The sequence below is a fragment of the Xiphophorus hellerii genome, chromosome 20 (assembly GCF_003331165.1).
Source record: "Xiphophorus hellerii strain 12219 chromosome 20, Xiphophorus_hellerii-4.1, whole genome shotgun sequence".
NCBI classification, from domain to species: domain Eukaryota; kingdom Metazoa; phylum Chordata; class Actinopteri; order Cyprinodontiformes; family Poeciliidae; genus Xiphophorus; species Xiphophorus hellerii.
In genome coordinates, this window is record NC_045691.1 from 20,560,302 (window position 1) to 20,573,636 (window position 13,335).

The window sequence follows — 13,335 nt, forward strand, 5'->3', positions numbered from 1 at the left end:
CTTGAGTTAATCACATAGCAGCTGCTTCTTCTGTTCTCTTGAGTCACAGGTGTGTTGCACCTGCAAGCTGCCGTAATGTAGAATGCAAAATTCAGAGTTCTTGTTTATTTCCTTCTGTAGAAACGATGCAGGAACTGATGAACCCACAGAACAAGGAGGTGTCACTTGCTCCTTGCCTTTCTCCTTATTTCTAAATCACCACATATGCCTACTTACCAAACCTACTACTCAGTTTATTAATTCCTGCAAACCATGAGCTAGTAGTTTTCATCATTATTTTTCTTTCTATGAAACTTTAACTGTTTAAAGTTTCCTCATCCTTTTCCTTCTTAAAAGGAAAAGGACAGTTCCTCTGTTTCTGGTCCATAAACTTCGACCCTTAATCATCCGTCAGTCATCACTCTTGCTGCAGACCATCTGGTGTCAGCTTCCAGTTTGACCCGTTTAGATGTCTTCCTGCAAGCATCTCTCACTAGGCACAAATTCCAAAAGCAAACGAGAGTATTTATATTTGTAATTAATTTAAACGCATCACTATCCCACAAACATCCTGTTTCCAGCAACCCAAAATATCCTTTACTGTTAAAAAAAAACCGAGGGTGGCACCCAATACGCCAACGTTGAATCGTACACATGCATAAAAATTCTCCCTACTTTCTGACATACTGAAAGTTCCTCTTCCTGGATATGTACCCTGACTGCTTCTTCCCTTTGCTGGACATCTTTGCTTTTTTCCGCCAGCCTGGATTTGATCCTGTCATTTTTAATTTTCAGAGATACAATTTCTTTATTTAACTCCTCATTTTCTCTCTCTAGCCACTCGAGTTTTTCTGTGTTTGCTCTTAATTTGTCCGCTGCAGTGTTTCTCTGTTTTATCCGTTCCTCTTCCAGTTTATGTTTAATTCTTAATTTGGCTTCATTATCACATCTTAGTTGGCATATAGTTGCATTTTCTTCCTCCAGGTCCAGATTAATTTTTCTGATTTGTTTTTTGTAAAATGCATTTGATTTTAGAAGTAAGCAATTTTCCTCATGCCAGTTGTGTGTCTTGTCCGTTCTGTTTAGTCTCTCTAGTTTAATCTTCAGACTTTCTATGGTTTTCTGAAGCTCTTTGTTCTCCTCCTGCAGCTTGCTGCGGTTCTTCTGTAAATTGTTTATTTTTGTCAACAAAAAATTATCCTCTTCCATCTTTGCTCTCTGGTTCAAACTGCAAATGAATTTCTCTGTGGAATCTGGCAATACAAAGGCAGCCGCCAGTGATGTCATAGACAGGATGAGTGACATCACTATGACATCAAAGCCACAAGAAGTCTGTTGGGTGTGGGGGAGGGGGGCTGTTTTTTTTAAAAACTTTATTCACAGACACACTGTACAACGACAGAGTGAAACATTTGTTCTGCCTCCAGAAAAAAAACAAATACAGATAAATATATTCAAGATGAAGAAAAAGCTACGGGGCTTCGGTTCCCAACTGTTCATTCAAAGCAGTACAGAGTTCAATTGTTTTAATAGCTATTTTCTGTCTTTGATAGTCTGGATATAAAACTTAAGTTCATTGTAAAATGCAGCAAAGCATGGCTTCCCCTACCTGGAACAATGAATATGATATTTAAATAGTGACAATAGAGGATTTATGAGAAACTCTGAACTGTTGGGCTCTTTGCACCTCAGCTTCCGCGTTCGGGGCAAAGCGGCTCAATCTTTTCCGATCTATTGAAAAAGGCTCTTTACACTGGGCGTCTGCAGGGCTTGTCCAAGGTAACAATTAATGATGAACATCGATCCGAAGCCCCGACAATAAGCTGGAGAAAGGTTTTAACATGTTCGCCTCGTTATACACAGATACGAAGGTGAGTTTTACTTTCTTTAAACTTTGTGGCTAACATTAGCTTTAGCTTATGCTAGACATTTTTCTTGTAAAAATGTGCTATTTAAGTATCTAAACATTTTTCATCCATTCTAACGGACAATGTTTTTACCTTGTTTTCAAGTATATTACCTGCATTTATTGTCGTTAGTGTCAGAGACCAAGTAACGGTCTAGGGTACTATAATGTCCCCTCCAGTTCTCCCCGGTTCCTACGCCTACGGCTCTGACTGTAATCCTGGACCTGTGCTTCTGTCTGCTCTGTCCTCTCAACCCTCAGCCGATCACAGTACAGTCACAACGCTCATACTGCTGTTCCTTCCTGTTGAAAGGGAGTTGTTCTCCACCACAGTCGCCCCGTGCTTTAGATGTAGAAATTGTTGGTAAATCAATAATCAGATGGGCTTAATTTATATCCACTAATCAGTTTGTAACAGTGATGAACTAAAATTGTGACTGGATCTGAATCTAAGTATTTTTTGTTCAAATGAATTGAATTGATTTAAACTGAATTTAGACCAAACCAGACAAAAACTGGTTTGGATGAATTTGACCTGGTTGAATTATAAAGTGGACTAAGCTGACAGCAGTGCAGTAAATTCCCTGGTAGATGGCTTTGCTGACTTTATATTTGATAAAAACAAAGTGGACATGAACAGCGGATGGCGTTGCTGTCCAAATCCTCTCTGACTGTGGAATAAACTTCACACTGGACTTCAAGCACGGTCGATTCTGTGCCTCCACACTTTTCCTTTAGGTTCTGGGACCTTAATTCCCAAATTAAAGTCAAAATGTATTTTCATCTATAAAGGCAACTGGGCAACTTTATATCCCAAGTATGACACTCATGATGTTGTCAGATTACTTTACGACTAAGAGTCTTCAGTCAGAGGCTTCATCAAGTTTGCTGTAATGCAGACTGCTACAAGAGATCCTTCCTAACAACCATTTGAAGAACCTTGAATAACATGATATTTAACCATATTTTACTTAATTTTAGGATCAATAATGTATTTTTGAATTCAAATTGAATTTAACTTTGTATGTCTCTTGAGACTCCAGTGGTTGTCTACACCTTCTGAATCTCTCCCAAATTCTTTACTGGGCTTTGTCTCACAATCCTGACAAAACTGTGATTGTCCTAGACAGTTGTGCACATTGTCCTACCACACTTTCTTTCTTCCACTCAACTTTCCATGAACACGCTTGCATATAGAGCTTTGTGGCGTACCCTTCAACATTTTGTCAAGATAATAAACTAACGTATTACATAAATCAAATATATAAATGAGTTTACTTTTTCTAACTCAAGTATTCAAATAAAACTTTTAGACAATCTTCTAATTTATTTAAACCACTGCACATGCTGGCTTGCACGCCGAACCTCCCGACAACTTGCAGGTGTTGTAGCCAGTGGCGCAAAAGGTGGCGCATAGGGGCGCAAAAACGATGTGGGGAATTTTTTTTTTTTTATATAGTCAGCATTTTATGTACTTAACAGCTGTTTGTGTATGAAATGACCAATAACAGAGGAACAGCACTGATTAGGCGCCCCCCTCCCATACAGGCAGCTTGGGCAGCGGCTGAGGCGCGTTTTGTCTTCTTTTAAATTTGTAGTAATGCCTCGACAACAGGGAGCTAAAGATGGGGCGCAGAAAAAACTCCGGGGCCCAAAACAGAAAACGGAAGAGGGGGAAGGATAAAGATGTTGGAGAGACGAAGAAAAGCTTTTCAAAGTGGTTGAAAGACAGAAGGTAAGAAATGTCAGTGTATCAACAAGAGAGTTGTAAATATTCAGTTTTTCTTAAGCTAGCCTACAATGATGATGTTCGCATCCACCTCAAAAATATGTAGTTGCGCCCCTGGCTGCAGCAAACACAGTTTGACTCTGATAATGTGTCGGATGAATGAACACGTGGCTGACACGTCACGTGAATATCAGCACGTTGGACAGCAGCTCCAGCCTCACTCCGCCCACAGAGGATGGGGCGAGCGGCGGCTTCATGGCTGAGGAAGGAAGTTCCTGTTCGGAGGAGATGGAGACTCGTTGTCAGCACCCTGTGGGGTGAGGAACCGAGTCGCGTCGGGATTTCACCATGTGAAGAGGGTCTGTGCTGCTGAGGATGGTGCGCGGCGGTTTGAACCAAGCCACCATGGACCGGCGCTGCGTAATTTCGGCACATTGTTTCGTGTTTGGAGGAGTCCTGCTCTCCCCTCCTCTCATCCGTCTTCTCTGCTTGCGGCGCCGGGATGGTTCGGGGACGAGTTGACCCTGAACCGACGTCCAACGCTCCTTCACCGCTTGGATAAAACGGAACCGATTTAAAACCAGAAACTTTGCGGTCGGAGCTCCTTCAGGAGGACGCGGCGTGGGACAAAGTCCGCAGAGACAGCAGGGGAGTTGATGGATGCCACCGCGGAGAAACAAAGGATTCCCACAAGCTGCTCACCTCCTCCTAATGAAAAACAGAAATGCCTTCAATAAGTGGGTTTTTATTGACGACCGACCTCCCTTCGAGACCCGTATTGATTTTCTTATTCAGACAGGGTATATTTTGATGTTAACACCTTGGACAGCTCCTCATTGTCACTCAGAACCTCTACTGAGTCCTGTTGGACCTGCTGGACCGCAGCTGGACCTTCCCATTCTGATTTTAAGCGGCTCGGGGCTCCTGGTTTAGAGCTCTGTAATTGAATCCCGGTAGAAAACGCCTCCATCCATAAAGATAAACAGTAACCCTTCCTCATTGGTCGGACTGCAGTGCACATGCTATAACAACAGGATATGCAAAGAGCCATGGGCTGATCTACCAACCTATCATGTTTCGAGCATGCTTTTTTTTTTGTAGCTTTTTTAATATAACAAGATGTGAAGTGCTTGCCGTGATAAATTTCACAATAGTAGACTTAATAATAATACTAATAATTATGATGTTTTAAAGGAATAACAAAAAAGAGGGCTGTGCCTGTGCTGTGAAGGTACTGAGACATGTTCAAGTGTCGTCTTGGAACGGTTTTCAATGAACTCAAAGTGTTGCTGCTGATGCACTCGGATTCGAGCAGCCGGAGGACTGACCCAGGCACAGACCCAGAGCAGAGCAGGATGAGAGGCTTCACCATCGCAGGCTGTGGCTGGCCACAGATGAGCTGCTCCCACCGGGACGACGAGGAGGAGTACTACGGGCCCCGACCACCCAGCCTGGCCTCCGAGGATAAAGAAGGAGACAAACCCCAGGGAGCAGGAGGAGGAGGAGGTCTGGAGGCGTCCTCCCTGCCGAGTCTCTCTGAGAGCGCGGTGCAAGCACAGCAGTGCAGGATCTGCTTCCAGGGGCCAGAAAAGGTGAACTTTTGTGTTTGAACACAAGTCAAGCGGGGTAGGTCATTGTTGTTGTCATTATCAGGAAAGTGTCTCCACATGGTTAAATGAGGTTAGTTAAGATGAACGGGTTTGGTAGTAGAAGGAAAATAACATGGTACATTTTGTTTTTGCACAAATAAAAATCTTGAAACACCTCCCATGCATTTGCAATCAACCCCGATTTAATCTGACACCCTCCCAAAATAAAATCTAGTCTAGATGATGGTGTGACGAAATTTAAATCAGGCTTTGGTTTAAAAAAAAAAAATCGACTGTTTAAACCATCGTCCTGATGGTGCAGAGACGCAACAAAGACTCCAAACATATCCAAGATTTTGTGTGTTGTTGTTTTCCACAGTCATTTATCTGTAACACTCCATGCAGCGCGCCCCAATTTCAAAGTAAAGTCATATAGTGACTAAGATTAAACCAAACTTCAGTGGTGATCTAATAATAGCTGCAGGTAGACAAAGGGCTTCTTTTAAGAATAGTCTGAGGAGAAAACTCAGCATCATAGAAACCACCAGAAAGCAGAACAGAGCTGTTATTTTATATTTTCTGCAAATACATTTTTAAAAAAGTACCATATTGACTTGTATTTTTGCTGTAATTAAAACAGCAAGAGTTTTGAGATCTGGAGAAGAATGTTTTTTTTTGCCTTTATCTCCAAGTAGAAAAAGCTTAAACTTAATCATATTGCATTGAGATTATTTGTGAACAGAACTGATCAAGTCTTAAAACATTACACTTCATCTAATGCATAAATATGCCCTGATTTAAATCATTTTACTGCAGCTATGGTTGTATGTTTGGGTTTGTTGTCTAGAAGGTGAACCTTCATTGAATCTCAAGTCTTTTTCAGCCTCTAACAAGTTTTCATCGAGCGAGGTCCTGTGTTTGAGCTCCAGCCATCTTCCCATCAACACTGGCCAGCTTCCCTGCTCTTACTTGAGAAAGTGTGAAAACATCAAATGCAAAGCAAAAATACGTTTTAAATCCCATTTCCACAAAGTGTTGGTCTGAACTTGTGAGCAGCATGCGCCGCTGCATGTGTCAGAAAGTTTTGGTTTCCTCTCCAGGTATAAAACTAATTAAAGACCTCGCACATCCCCCGGAGTCAGAAAATAGAGCTGTCAGACTGAGAGCCTTCAGGGAGCTGAATGATTACAATAACAAGAAAAAAAAACACACCATTCCAGATGTTTTCTGATTACTTTGGAGGACTAGGGGAAAATTTCATGAGATGAAGCCAAATGTATTCGTATGAAGGCATTCAGGAGCAGATGGATCGTGAATGCCTCATAGTGACACTTATTTTTAAATCTGCAACCCTGGGTTCAATTCTGCAACATTTTCTGTAGATTATCCGTTGAATTCAGGTGCGTGCTTTGACTTGACCATTTTAACATGTTTATCTAAACCATTCCACTGTGGCTCTCTGGTTTTGTGCTTTGAGTTGTTGTGCTAATGGAGGATGAACTTCAGCCCCAGTCTCAAACTTTTTATAAACTCCAGAAATACATTGACACTGACAGATTTAGTCAATTTAATTTTTATTTGTGTAGCACTTCATAACAACAAGAGCTACAGAAAGTGCTTTGCAACATGCATAGATGACAAAAAGAAAACAAAAAACAGACTAAAAGACATTAGAAACTTAAAAAGTCAGGTTATCAACGGGGTTAAAAGTCAGTGATTAGAATTCAATTCAAAGATATTTGATCAGTTAATTAAAGTGGATCTTAAAGAGTCTCTTTAGATGATCAATGATCTAATGTAGAGAGGTAGACTGATCCAGATGGGGGAACACTGCAAAACACAAACTCTCACCAAGTATTTTTGGTCTCGTTTCTTGTGCAAATATCTTACTACATTTAAAATAATACAAATTAATTTAAAAGTAACTTTTCAGCAAGATATAGGTAAGTAAGTAATTCCTTAACATTGATGAAAAAGTTCTTGTTCTATTGGCAGATAAATTAACTTGTAACATGGGACAAAATGTCTTGTTATAAATTAAATAATCTGCCAATTGGACTAGAACTTTTTCATCAATATTAAGGAATTATTTACTTAAAACAAGCTTGTCTATCTTACTAAAAAGTTACTTGTAAGTTAGTTTTGTCTTATTTCAAGTTTGCTAAGATATTTGCACTAGAAACTAGACCCAAAATACTTGGTAAGATTTTGTGTTTTTGCAGTGGGAACAGCAAAGACCTTTTGGTAAAAATAATCAAAGGAATGCAACCGTCTTCTATTAAGACATTTTCAGGCATTTATGATCCAATGTCACTCATTTTCAAATGTTAATGATTTTTTTTTTTTACAAAGCATTTTTTTGTGGCAATTACCTTCCTAGAAAAGGAGAAAAACAAAACCTGCAGCTGTCAAAAATATGGTCAAACAAATCATGTTCAAGGCAGGTAAGAGAATAACAGCAAAGTCGCCCTAAAGAGGAGGAACGCGTGTGAAACTGTCGAAAAGAGGAAGACGAGTCAACGACATCTAAGGGGTCTGAAAATAGATGCTGGATTTATCGTTACTGATGAAGATCATTTATCGCTGTGAGTTGAAGCCACAGGAAAATTAGGCTGTTTTAAATGCAGAGAAGGCAGGAAATTGTAGTTCAAATGAACTTTTACATATCAGTCTATTTCTGTCCCTTTTTATTGTATCTGAATAAAATGATTCACTAAGAGGGAAAGGAAATATAGCCGAATGTTAAAAACTCCCATTCAATCAAATCCGAGTTGATCACCAAGATTGATTATTGACCAGTCTTGGTCAATAATCAGCTTTATTGACCAAGATTGTGCTCAAACAAGGAATCTGACTTCGGTTTCAAGCACTCATATGGATATCTAGTATTAATATGTAAAAGAAATACAATAAATGATTAAAGGAACAGTATGTACATGTACAGCCATTAGTAAACATTTACAAAGAAACTAGAAAAAAGGACAGGAGGTTGTGGAAATGCAAATATGGTCATTTTATTTCACGGTAGTTAATTACCCACATCCCAAACTCGTTATTGTATTCATCAGAGTGACAGTCTGGGGACAGAAACTGACTCTGTGGTGGCTGTTTTCTACAAATAATATGTATTTTCTGTATATCACCAACCTGAAGGTAAAAATCTAGCAGTTCATGTTTCATGTAGTTTTTACAATACTGGTACTCCTGATGTTGAAACCCTTAAAATAAGCAATTGCTGTTAATGACCCCAACATCCCTCCTTGAGCCTTGTTCATCCCAATCTCAGTTGATTTAACTTTTCAATTGCTCTGACAAGTATATATTTACTTGTACCTTTTTCCAACGTATGCAGTTCAAAACACATCTCACCTTTATAACAGGGTTTCTTCTCTTTTTCCCATTTTGAATAGTTGCTAAAAAAACAACAACACTGCATCAAATTCTTTACAACTCTGAATTAACTAAAAAAATGCTTCTGTTACATTTATTTTATAGGTTTTTCAAACACATATTTTACATTTTAGGGCTTTTGTTTGTGGTTTTCTGAAGAGCTGATAAGTGTCATTTGCTCTGCATCTGTGTATTTAAATATTTTTATATGCAGATTTGATTAAAAGCATCTGTTTTTGTTTTCTTAATTAAAACTCCTACCTTATGGACTAACTCTATTCAGCGTCCACAGCTGGTGAATTTCCCTGAAATACTGTCAACAGTGTTGGGTGTAAAGTTATGCTTGATTTATTTATTTTTCTGTCTTCTTTTATATATAGGCTATATATATATATATTTTTCAACGTTTCAATAAGCAACTCAGCTGCTCGTCTCATGCAGTAACGTGTCTTTGTCCTGCAGGGGGAGCTGTTGAGCCCTTGTCGCTGTGACGGCTCCGTGCGCTGTACTCACCAGTCCTGCCTCATCCGCTGGATCAGTGAGAGAGGCTCCTGGAGCTGCGAGCTGTGCTACTTCAAGTACCAGGTTCTGGCCATTAGCACCAAAAACCCACTGCAGGTACACACCCAGAACAAGAAAGGAGATCAATTAATGAATACATCAGGGTTTGGACAACCAGGTTGCTTCTCAGAAAGAAAACGCTTTACAATATTTGAGTGGTTAAAGAAAAAACAGAAAATGTTGCCATCGCTGTGTGAGATTCAGTGATTATTAAGTCGACACAATGTAGTAGAGTCTAGCAGAAGAGAAAATTACTTTCTTGTGCCATTATGCCATATGTATTATATGTTCAGACAAATTAGGGTAAAGAACATTTAGAAATAAACTTGGGTCATGGTTCAGCCCAGTTTGTTGCAGTTCTAGTTGGTTTAAAATGGTTTAATCTTTTCTATTTTGAAGCGTGGCGGAGTGATGGGTTTACTGGAGTTCTTGCTGACATTTATGTCATATGCATTGTTAAATGTGGTAGTGGTGGTTTCAGGGCAGTAAAACAAAGCTAAAAAAAGAATGTGGGGTATTCTTTTTTTCCACTCCAAAGACGTTAATCAATGTAAAAGTTGTATTAAAATAAGATTAATTTATGTAATACATTTTTATTACCCGTCTTGTTGCATATTGCTTCTTATAAAATGAGTATTTGTATGATTGTGACACAGTACCAGTTATTAGGTAATTTGGATAACTGAAGCTCTTGTGCAAATGAAACCATGGAGGGAACAAGTGCCTAGTTAAGCATTATGAATACATTGTTTATACTTTGAATTTAATTAGAAAGAAACCAAGCTCAGGTAGTCAGTGTGTGCAGCGTACTCTCTCTCTAAAGCAGAAAACTGTTTTTCTTCAAAATGGATCGAATCTCGTTACCCCACGAAAAACACAAACCTCTCTCAATTTCACCACCACCATGATAAACATGAATTTCACTAGACAACAGCCGTTCATTGTTCATTGTGCATACGTATACAGTACATAGATTTAAAATTGTTGGGGATTTTTTTGCATTCTGTCTTCCTCTCTCTCTTTGTGTCCAGTGGCAGGCCATCTCTCTGACTGTGATTGAAAGGGTGCAGATTGCTGCCATTGTCCTGGGCTCTCTCTTCCTATTTGCCAGCATTTCCTGGCTGGTGTGGTCGTCGCTCAGCCCCTCGGCCAAGTGGCAGCGGCAGGACCTTTTGTTCCAGATATGCTACAGCATGTACGGCTTCATGGACGTAGTATGTGTAGGTAAGAGATTGGAGCTCTTTGATGTGCTTTGTAAAGGTTTTCATATGTGGCGAAGTGCTTTATAAGTTTTTATTTCAGTCACAAACATGAGTGTAATTTATAATATGAGAGACAGATGAATCTGTTGACCCAGCAGCAATTAACTCAACTCCACAAATCTGGTCTTTATGGAAGAGAAGCTATTTGTCGTAGGAAACTAACGCTGCACACCAACATGGTAGCGGTAGAGTCATACTGTGGGGATTCTTTCCATCAGCATGGGAATTGTAACTGGTCAGAGTTGACAGGAACATTAATTGAGCAAAACCAGGACAACCTTGAGGGGAAAATCTGTTGAAGACAGCAAAGGACTTGGGACTGGGGGAGAGTTTCACCTCCAAACAAACATCCAGACCTATGATGTGATGGTTTAGATCAAAACATATTCATGAGTTAGAGTGGCCCAGTCAAAGTACAGATTAGGAATTGGTGCTAATGATGTTGAAAATGATTGAGCTTCAGCTATTTTGCAAAGGAGAATGGGCACGAATGTCTGTCTTTACATAAGCATGGCTTGAAAGAGCAGCAAGCGATAGTTTCTCAAACTGATTTAATAAAACTTACTTGCAAGAATTTTGGAAAACAGTTTATCCTTTCCCTTTCACTTTACAGTCATGTTCTATTTTGTGTTACTCTGCACAAAAATCCAATATACTGGATTGAAGTCTGGTATCAGTAGTTAGCTTTTTGCACTAACAACAAAAATAATCAAACTCCACCAGTTTTCCAGATTCTAACTAGAACACAATCAATTTCTAAAGCAAACTGAAGCCAACACTAACAGTGAACTACAGTCCTCTTCATAAAGGGACAGTTTTAAAAAATCATTAAAATATTTCCTACAGCTCATGAGCAGTAGTTTCTGTGGGCCACAATAACTTAAATTAATCTGTTGAGGATGAAGAGATTTATGATTAGTTGTTCTCTCAAAATGTTCTGTACTTGTTTTCAAGTCTGAGCCCACATTTAAGTAACAAACACTTATTGACTATTTGTATGTTATTTGCCATCATGTCTGGCTGTAAATCTCCAAAATACAATCCTGGTACATGACGTACCTTCTGTACTTTTTAGTGCTCTCAGATTGTTGTTGAACAAGCACTTGTTTGTCTGTTTGTAAGACTATTTCCTGCCCCAATCTCTCCCGACCTTTTGCCCTTAACACCCAGGCCTTATAATCCACGAAGGATCATCTGTTTACCGGATCTTTAAGCGCTGGCGGGCAGTGAACCAGCAGTGGAAAGTGCTGAATTATGAGAAAACCAAGGATCTGGGCGACTCCATCAGTTCAAGCAGCAAATCCGCCGGTCAAGTCGAAAGGAACTTTTCAAACGGCATCGCGGCCGACGGACGGAGAACGAGTCGACACATCAGGGCTATCCTCACCCACCACTGTGGCTACACTATCCTGCACATCCTCAGCCAGCTGAGGCCCTCGAACCTGCATGGTGCCAACCAGGAGGTGGTCATGAGAGTGACCACGGTGTGAAGTCATGCTACGGTCTTTGAGGAGGAAACAAAAGTGCTGATAAAATAAAATCCTAACGTGCCATAAAAAGTACCTGAGACTGAAGTGATAAGATGGGCTCTCAGGTTCGTCCTGAGCCGTGAGGAACCGTCTATTTCTGAAATGTGAGGAAGGCAGACCAGTGGTATGTAGGACTGAGTAAAAACACATGGCTGGAAGAAAAAACATATTGATTTCAATTGTCTCCTGGTCTGAATAAGCATGAAAGAAGATAGTCAAAGGATGAAAAAAAATAACATTTCCAAATTTTGTTCAATAACACCTTTTCTGAACGCATTCTTCCCTCCTTCCTTTCTCCCTTCAACATATTGAAAGCCAGCCCACGGCTGAAGTTTCTGTCATAGTCTCATGGTGAAATTTAATGTCGTAGGTTTTACAATGCAGGTAAAGGATACAGAACTTTGGAAAGTCACGTTTGGAAAAGTCTGGAATTATTCTCCAAAATCCTGGGTAAACTTTTTATTTATAAACCCTGTGACAATTTTTACCATGATAAATGTCTCAAAATGTGATTTAGACTTTTTTTAAAAACTTTATTTTATTTATATAAAAAAGAAAAAAAACATGTAAAAACAGATATTAATATTGCTCCCATCCTTGCCCTCATATACCTTCACAAAGAAACACAAACCCGCACATGCAAGCACTCCTAAAAGATTTAACGGATACAGTTTATGCCCGCCTTCAGAAAAAAGTTGATGTGGCATATTTGTTCAAATGTTTTAAACTGATGTCTGTATTAAAGTGTGTGTTGACTGGAGGACAAATATGCCTGTTTCATGTTGTTGTTGGGTTTGAAACAAATATTTCAAGATGGAGAAAACTCTCATCTATTAAAATGCGCAAAAAGCCTTAAAAGAGTTTTTTTTAAACCTTTTTTTCATTACTAAAAGAAATAACGAAAATCAGTCTAACCACTTTTTGTGTCAGCTCAGGTATGACCAGAATTATTTCTGTCTACAGTGTTTTCTTGTGTGACATCATCAAAAAATAGCAAGACATCATAACGTATCAGAAAGAGAAAATGAACCAAATCTGGTTAATTTTTGGATTCAGTTACTAAAAGCCTGAAGCTCCCACTTTCATCTATTCAAACAAGTTTATACAAATATAAACAACATGGGAATGTTCTGCCATTATACAGTTCAGGGAGGAGACATGTTAATCTGTGCCTCGCAGAATAACATGTTTTGGTGTAAAATGTGTGAAACTGTCCCACCTTTCTTCCAATGACTGCTGGAGACAAACACCAGCCCCTCTGTGACCCTGCAAGGACAGAGACAGTAACTTTTGGAGAAATGCTTTGTTATTTAGTAATTATATTAAGTTGTTATTATTCATTTGGATTCTTTTTTTCATTTTAGTCTTTAAATCTACACATTTGCTCATG

At 39.3% G+C, this 13,335-nt stretch overlaps 1 protein-coding gene and 1 long non-coding RNA gene across 4 annotated transcripts; one reads left to right on the top strand and one right to left on the bottom strand.

Moving 5' to 3' along the window:
* Positions 1 to 3,955: 3,955 nt before the first annotated feature.
* LOC116710337 (uncharacterized) lies at positions 3,956 to 12,093 on the bottom strand. 3 transcript variants are annotated; one of them, XR_004337080.1, is made up of 4 exons: positions 11,980 to 12,093; positions 9,107 to 9,205; positions 8,573 to 8,616; positions 3,956 to 4,322 (listed from the first exon to the last, which is right to left on the bottom strand). It is a non-coding gene; the product is annotated as an uncharacterized LOC116710337 (long non-coding RNA). The 3 variants fall into 3 exon arrangements; XR_004337081.1 differs by lacking the exon at positions 8,573 to 8,616; XR_004337079.1 differs by lacking the exon at positions 3,956 to 4,322 and having other exon boundaries at positions 8,198 to 8,616.
* LOC116710335 (E3 ubiquitin-protein ligase MARCH9-like) lies at positions 4,319 to 12,916 on the top strand. Its single transcript, XM_032549333.1, has 4 exons — positions 4,319 to 5,206; positions 9,056 to 9,211; positions 10,186 to 10,378; positions 11,587 to 12,916. Exons 1-4 carry the CDS (start codon positions 4,856 to 4,858, stop codon positions 11,904 to 11,906), a joined length of 1,020 nt encoding a protein of 339 aa, XP_032405224.1. The 5' UTR covers positions 4,319 to 4,855; the 3' UTR covers positions 11,907 to 12,916.
* The last annotated feature ends 419 nt before the right edge of the window (positions 12,917 to 13,335 follow it).